Here is an 8,054-nt window from a genome sequence, read left to right on the forward strand (position 1 = left end):
ACCCCAAGTTGCATTTGCTCAGTGACTTGGTATAACCAGGTCAGCATCTCAGCATCAGGGTGTACTATGGTCCAGGGCTAACCCAGCCAGAGCTGCCTCTGGAACGCTGACTTCACTGCTCCCTGTTTGGGATTTGCTGTGAGCAAACGGGCTTCAGTCTTCCTGTGCAGTAAGACCCACAAAGGAGATGGGGGAAACTTTTAACTGTGGTAACACATTTCTTTTTCACTTTCCAGCTCAAAATGTTATTTCTCCCATCCCTTTGTCCTCGCTGCTGATACAAATCCAAGGGGGTCTGGAAGGTGAGCTGTAAGCAAGAGTCCAGGTACCATCCATACTATTTTGACAGGGGTGAACAGGACCACTCTGGGATGAACTGCATCCCTACAGCTCTGCTGAGCAGCACCCATTTATGCCTGTTTGGCTTTCAACATGCAGCTCAGACCTCCCTCTAAACAAACAAACAAAAGAAATAAAAGCTTTTAGGCTTAAATGAGAGCAGGAGAGGTCATGGGGCTCAAAGATCTGGGGGGCTCTCCAAGGTCAAGACATTTCCTAAGAAAAAAAAAAAAACCAAACTCAAAATTTACAGATTTTCACAGACCACAAAAAGTCTTGAAGCCAGTGGTGGCGTTTCTCCTTACAGTGGGTTCACCCTGCCAGAGTTCTCTGCCCTGAGCAGAGCTGGATCAGGCCCAGTGGCTTCACCAACCACATCAGGATGGCCTGGGCACCATAGCTGCTAAGCAAAAAAAACCTCAAACAAACAAAACTCCCCATAAAACTAATTAATACTGTGCTGCAGGGAAACTCACAAAAACAAAAGCTAAAAACAATTTCTCTGCCACAGTCCTCCCCCATAAAACTAATTAACACTGTGCTGCAGGGAAACTCGCTAAAAACAATTTCTCTGCCACAGTCCTGTAAAAACACTTCATGGCTTGGGTCCTGCCATGAGCCCAAGTGAGCACCTATTCCAAAGTTTGCCAAGTTTTGTCCGTATTCACTAATATTCTTGTCCCGTATTTGCAGAGCAAGTAATTACACATGGATGAGCAAAGTCTGAGTAGAAAGGCGTGCACCATTCAGTCCTTGTCTCTCAGCTCCGTTTGAGATGCTGGTGTGTATTTTCCAGTTCATGCAAGCGTCTAGAAAGGAAAAAGAAAGACAACACTAATCAATGACTCAATCAGGGCCTGGAAATAAACACATCAGTGGCCACCCTGGGGAAGGAGTGCAAGAATAAACATTAGCCCGGCCAAGAATAAGAGATGGGAAGGAGCCTTGGGGAAGAGCTTTGTCCCAGGAGTATCCTGTTTCAAGAGGTTTTAATTTTCAGTGGCTGCCCAGGGAGGATTAAACATACCCCTTGCTGCCACACCATGACAAAGATCCAGTCCAAAAGCCCAAAGAAAGACTTGGCTTGACTCTACCAAGCTTTTGTATAAGACACTGTTGGTTTTATTTTTTGCTTTTCCTTTTTTAAATTACTCGCTAGCATCTGGAATATTGACATCAACCCATTCACCCAACCTCCAGACCCTCACATAAAACGCGCTAGGTGCAGATCATGAATACTTTGGGTTTATCCTCTGGGGCGGTACTGGTGTTGTCCACCTCTATCAGGATGTTCTTGTCATCGTGGGTGACTGGTGCTTGCTGTTCACTCTGAAGGACTTGGGGTAGATTCTCTAAACTGATGTCCATGTCTTTGAAGGCATGGAGTAAAAACACCCCCAAAATGATGGTGAGGAAACCACAAACTGTCCCAATTATGTCCACTATGGTCATGGTGACCCACTCCTTAAAGAGGATGATAGAAGTTGTGATGACAATGGTGGTGAACAGCACGTAGTAGATGGGAAACACCAAAGAGGTGTTGAAAATGTCCAGAGACTTATTGAGGTAGTTAATTTGTGTGGTGATGGATGCCACCAGCGTGATGACTAGGATCCATGTCAACGGGTGCTGCAGCACAGGCCGGCCGGCAAAGAAGCCCTTGATGGCAATACCCAGGCCCTTGACTGAAGACACGGAGAAGGCACCAATAACGGAGCAGATGGTGAGGTAGATGAGGATGTTGCTCTGGCCGTAGCGGGGTGCGAGGCAGAAGATCAAGAGGAGGCAGAGAGCCAAGAGGATCGCAGCATATGCAAGGAAACCTGGAAGAGGGAGAGAAATAAATCAAAACTGATTGGCAGGCATGGGGGACAGAGCAGTACACACTGCCCAGCCCCAAGAGAGAAAACACGACATCCTGTGTACCTGGCTCTTTCAGCTTAGAAGCCATGTCGTCCAGAGTGGTGACCTCCTCCTCCTCAGGGGCATGTATCACCATCACGGTGCTGCCCACCAGGCTCAGCAGGCAGCCCAGCTTTCCCAGCAGGTTGAGCCGTTCTCCAAGCAAATATGAAGACAGGATGGCACTGCATGGGACAGAAAAACGTCAGCTGGTGCTTTAAAGTCCTTTAAAGAAGGAACAGCAGCTAAAATAAGGTAAGGAATGCCTTCATGTGGTACAAGGACACAAACTTGGAGTAAATTTGTTGGATTCCGGTGTGTTAACACACTATCACATTACATCTACCAACAGCTGAAGCTGCAGAGATGCAGGTGTGATCTGTAGATCACAGCTCATGGATCAGCAAGGTGAAAAAAAGCTGAATGTGTTAGCACACCCTCAGAACTATTTTCAGGGTTCCCAGATTTACTCTGGAGTTGTTGGGCATTACAAAGCCTTTAGTTTCCAATGAAATGACTTCAAGGACCAGTGTAAAAGAAGAAAACCCCATCCTAACCATAAAAGAGTTACAGTAATTTAAACTAAATAATCAGAACCATTAAGCCTCAGAGAGACTCTGAAGGTACTGAGGCTATGGCTGTATCTGCAAAAATATCTAGTTGTTGGCCATAAAAATTTGGAACAAGACACCAGAGCAGTCCTAACTCTCCGTTTGCTTATGCATTTCAAAATAACAGTCCTAGAAATCCTGCAGTACCTAGAGTCACGTATTTTGATATGAATCTCCTTTTTTTAAAAGAAAAAAAAATAGGGTTTCATCCCTTTTGGCAACAAAGTATAAAAACACATCAGAGCACCTAAAAGCTAAAAAATAAAGGGCAAACTATAAAAATGGTTTAAAAACAAGCCTGAGATCTTTGACCCTTTCTGACTACAGAAAACAAAACAAAACAAACAACCTTAAATTGGCTAAAGAGCTGGCATAAGGAAGGAAGCAACACTGACATTTACGATAATTCAACCTGAAGTGTCTGTGGCTGCTCTCCACGTGCAGCATTTCCAGAAGGACACGCCACTTAACTCAGTGGTTTCCAAATGATCCCCCACAAGGACAACTCTTAAGAGCGTTTTTCAGAAAACATTGAGATATTGTTTCCTTTGGGCAGAATAAATCATATTAGCATTACTTCAAGTCTTTCTATCTTACAAGACAAACAGACAAATTACAAAAGGCAAATTGCAAACTATAGACACATAGATCACCTTATGAGCACGCTCAGAGCCCCCAGAGGCGTGACAATGGTTGCAGGAGCAAAGGCATAGGCGGCAAAGTTGGCAGCTTCCCCTCCACCCACTAAACAAACACAAGAAAAATAAATACCAGTGAGTTACAGTATACTTTCTGTGTTTTCTCTTGTGGGCTTGCAAACTAGTAAGACATCAGTGAGAGAGTGGGTTTTATTATGGGGGTTTCATGCTGCTGCTAAACAGGGACAGATAGTAGGCGCAAATCTGTATTACAAATTACTGTAAGCAGAGAGGCATCCCTGGAGCCCTGCACCCACATGGAGAAGGACTAGGGGTGCCAGGGCTTGGCTGTGTCCCAGCTGACCCATGTTAACTCATTAAACCCCCGTAACTCAGCCAGGCAGCTGCAGAGTGTCTGGGTAGTTAACGAGGGGGTGGGCAGTTGTGGGGGCTGCTGGGAGGCTGCTCCTCACCTACAAAATGTTGCCTTGGGGTTATGCTGTCCTCCTCTGGCTGGGGTGACCTTGTCGTCTGAGTAGTAAATATTCTGTGCTTGCTTATGGGTTGAGTTATGGAGGTTGTGCAGCAGGAGCTGCAAGGGCAGAGCAAGGTAGGGGCACCTTGAGCTGCTGCCACAGCAGTGAGAGCCAGAAGAGACTGCTCTGAAAACTGTTCTGCTGCTCTTTGCACAGCTGTGAGTCTGATTTGAGAAGATATTGTAATGTTGCATCATGAAATGAAGGATTTAAGGCTTGGTCTAAGGCAAAGGAAGTCTTTCTCAAGAAAGGAACTGCTACCAACATCTCTGCTATCTCCCTTCTGCTGCAGCTGTAACCTTTCCCTCAGCCCCCAGGCAGGCACAGGCAGCTGTTTGCCATGTGCCTGGTACACAGGTGGACCAGCCAGCTGCCTTATGGAAACCTGGCTTTTGATCTGGTAAAACTGAGCTAGCAAGTCCTCCCAGCCCTGCAGGAGGCTGGTGAGGGAGATCCCATGTGGCTCCCTGCTCTCCTTCAGGTATCTCCACTGAGGTTGCAGGAAATCACCAAAAAAAAAGGCTTTAAGCCACCACATGCTGGGCTTGTTCCACACCTGATTCACAGGGATGGGCTCTGGAAAAGCTGCAAACCCAAGAAAACAGCTTCTACTTACTGGTTAACAAGCCAGCCCACCAGAGCCAGTCCTTCAGGTAGCCGTGGCCTCCATCTCCTGGGGAAGCAAAGCACAGGTATGCTGGAGTTAACAACCATGCTCTTTGGAGTAAGAGATGAGAAACATCCCCTTGGAGAGGGATAAATTGCAAGGGGAAGACTGTGATAAAGAAAACAGCCTGGAAGGACAGAATATATAGACATGCCATCCTATGTGGAAATTACCTTGAGCTAAGGGATTAGTGGGAGCTGGCACATAGGGCTGGACAGTGCAAATACAATAAAAGCAGTTGTTTAGTCCTGGGTGACAATGGGGATGGCACCTGCTGCTCCAAAGCCACAGAAGTTATTGGCCTGGGGTGCCTGCTGCAGCGTGGAGCCTGGGCTGCCCTTCAGCCCTGGGAGCTGTGGTCATCCTCACTCGTTTGTCAGGGTGCATTGGCCCCTAAACCCATCAACAAACACCACAGTGGAGCTCCCACGGACTGGTCACATTTTGTCTTATCATCCACTTGCCTGTTCACTATGGAGTGTTCCTGGAGCAGAGAAAGAGGGGTGGCAGGGGCTGCCCTGTGTTGGGTGCACCCCCCCCCTCAAAGGCTGCTCCCTGGGATGCTGCCACCCTGCATCCCACCTGTGGGGAGCCTGCGCTTCACCTTGCATCGAACCGGCTTGCTGCGGAGTCTCGCACATGGGCACTAAGGTAAGACAATGAATTTTTCCAAACCCAGCTCAAGTGGGGGTTATAGCTATGATGGATGAAAAGGGGAAGAACTGGTCAGTTGTGCCGTGCGGGCATGTGGTGCCATAGTTCAGGTTGCTGTATGGTTCTGGTGAAGGCTCCTTGCGTCCTGTCCCAGAGCTTGCCTGCTCCTTTGGCACACTGCTTTGTATCGTAGTTGTGTCATAGGGTGTCTGCCTGAACTGCCAGAAATCCTAACAGTAACTTTATGTGGAACAGGCATTATGTGACTGAGCATTTCTGATGAAAAATTATTCCTGGTGTTGGAACAACTAAATTAAAGCATGTATATAAATGAGGAAGAATTGATGTACTGTGGGAACTAATCCAGCTCTGGTCTTAACCCATAAGCTGTTAGATGTAAGGAGCTTGAGCCTGCTGACATTGTGAACCCTGATTTTGCTGCGTCAGGGAGAGCCCATGATTTTGGCAAGTCTGACTTGAGCGGTGCTGTCAGTAACAGCAGTGTTTGACCTGCCTTGGAGAAAAGTGATGTGCTCAGATAGCGGGGGTGGAACACTGGGACTGAGAAATTAAAGGGTGAGATGGGGAAAGGGGGAATGAAGAGTTGGACAGGAAGAGTTCAGGACAAGTGGAAAAATCTTTTGCTAGAATTCAGCCTCTACTGGTTCCTCAACAATTCACAAACGCTGAAGTTCAAATGTTATGCTTTGGTATGCTTTAGAAATTGATGGCTTATTAGGTTGTTGGGTTTTTTCTCAAGAACTCTTTTTGTTGGCTGCAGTTTTCTGTTATTGATCTCTAATTCCTGGTTAAACATCCTGAAAAACAGGGAGGGGCTTGCTCGTGTTTTACTTGCTTGGTTCTGTTGTGGGAATATGTGGCAATATAATGCCAAAAAGCAATCCTGTGTGAGTTCAGCAGTTGCATGTGCAGCCAGCCTAATGGCAGAGGATGGAGACGGACTTGAGACTGGTCAGTGGCTCAGGTCCTGTTGGGAGCTTTGCTTGTTGACTATGGACAGTCACTTCATCATTCCATGCCTCTGTGTCCCCATATAGGGGACATATGGGGACACAGTGAAATGGGGACAGTGATAATTACTTCCTTTGTAAAATGATTTTAGAATTGTTCCTATGCCAGAACTGGGAAGCAGTAGTATTTTAATTATCATGGTTTTGTTTTGTAAATTATGCAAGTAGGTCAGCTGCCAGGTAGGACTTAATGCTGCTGCTAGAGCACGTGTTTACAATGCTGATGGGATGCGTCCAATTCCACAGCGCAATCCCACTGTAGGCAGTGCTCCTCCACCATTTCCCATCTGTATATACGTGCACATAAACATGCCTCACCCTAAGAGCCTGGTGCTAGAGGAAAGTTATCTACACATTGTTGAGCAACATACCTCAGAAGTATCCTTTATGAAAACCACAAGCAGAGTTCACACAGATCACAGGCGTGCAGTCCTGCATTAATAAATGGCTCTTGCTTGGAATAAATTCATTGCTTGGAATTAAAGCACGTGGGGCCACATCCTTGTCTCAGTGACTTGGTGGCGATGCTGCCTAGTGCATCAATAAGAGCAAGAGTGGGGTCACAGAGCTGTGTTGTTCTGGTCCAGTCTGTGGCATGGGGATGACTTTCACCTTTGTGCAAAGGAGCCTATTTCAAAGAGCTTTCAACACTCTGCTTCCTCCTGGCCTCACGCCTTCCCATGTAAGAGCTGTGATGGGCAGGTATTGTTCTCCTCGTGGGTGCACATCTGATCACACAGTGCATGCGACTTCCTATTTGTGGGGCAAGGCAGGGGAATGCTGCTTTTAGCTGAGCCCTTCCAGTGCAGGGTTCTGTAAACTACCTCCTCAGCACTGCTCTCTGGGTCTTGCACACAAAAACGCATCCACAAAAGGTCTTATTTACACTGCTGATGGAAGACTGACATGTGTACCCAGGGGTGTTTCCTATGAGTGCTGGAGTTTGGATGATGCGTGCAGTTCTGGGAAGAGGTGGACCCCCTCCCTCCTGCCCCCCACAGAAGCCTTACCTGCCCTGGTGCCTCCCTTCTCCACCAGCCGTAGCAGCCCCTTCTTCTTGAGGATGACGCTGCTTCCAATGAGGAAGCTGGAGAAGACAGCCAAGCCCAGGCCGATGTAGAATCCATAATTGCTTTCCAGCCGGGTTACCCAGAAGTTATCCAAAGTCCCATTGTCCTGGACAGAGTCAGCTGGGTCAGCATTACCAATCACTTGGCACACAACCCGGTGGGAAAGGCACAGAAAGGTGACCAGAGACCCTGTAAGACCACCATGGAGATAAAACAGCAAATTACTGATATGACTATCAACAGTGCCTCTTTTGGCCTTTGGACTCATTTAGATGTCCTTCTGAACAGCCACCTGTGCTGTCACCCTAACAGCACGTACCACCAGCTCTCAAATACTTAGGATGACCCCTTACTTGCATGTAGAAATAGCAAGGTGTTGAGTGATGGATTTATGGTGTGCAGTTCAAACAGCTTGTTGATGCTGAATGTGTCTGCCAGTCTACATACTGAACTCGAAGGTCACAGGGAGCACTGTAATAATGTAATCTGAATTTCTGAATATCTATGCCAGAGTCTCTCCACCAAACTCCAGTGTTACGAGTTTGAACTATGCCTTATCAGTGCTCAGCCTTGTTGATTCAAAGGCTTTGGTGCTTTCCAGCCAAC

General features: G+C 47.1%; 1 protein-coding gene across 1 annotated transcript; it reads right to left on the reverse strand.

The window, feature by feature from the left end:
* Window positions 1-1,557: 1,557 nt before the first annotated feature.
* On the reverse strand, window positions 1,558-7,716 carry LOC104458408 (magnesium transporter NIPA2-like). The gene is made up of 5 exons (XM_010084026.1): window positions 7,389-7,716; window positions 4,643-4,699; window positions 3,506-3,596; window positions 2,266-2,426; window positions 1,558-2,162 (listed from the first exon to the last, which is right to left on the reverse strand). Exons 1-5 carry the CDS (start codon window positions 7,714-7,716, stop codon window positions 1,558-1,560), a joined length of 1,242 nt encoding a protein of 413 aa, XP_010082328.1.
* Window positions 7,717-8,054: the final 338 nt, after the last annotated feature.

This window comes from Pterocles gutturalis, unplaced genomic scaffold (assembly GCF_000699245.1).
Source record: "Pterocles gutturalis isolate BGI_N339 unplaced genomic scaffold, ASM69924v1 scaffold22710, whole genome shotgun sequence".
Taxonomy (NCBI): domain Eukaryota; kingdom Metazoa; phylum Chordata; class Aves; order Pterocliformes; family Pteroclidae; genus Pterocles; species Pterocles gutturalis.

What these genes read in the sequence shown, in the direction of transcription:
- LOC104458408 (XM_010084026.1), bottom strand. Translation starts at nt 7,716, where the DNA reads ATGAGTCCAAAGGCCAAAAGAGGCACTGTTGATAGTCATATCAGTAAT. An exon ending in GTGGGCTGGCTTGTTAACCA is followed by an intron (nt 3,597 to 4,642) that starts GTAAGTAGAAGC and finishes GTGTTTGTTTAG; the next exon opens with TGGGTGGAGGGGAAGCTGCC. An exon ending in GCTCTGAGCGTGCTCATAAG is followed by an intron (nt 2,427 to 3,505) that starts GTGATCTATGTG and finishes TGTCCCATGCAG; the next exon opens with TGCCATCCTGTCTTCATATT.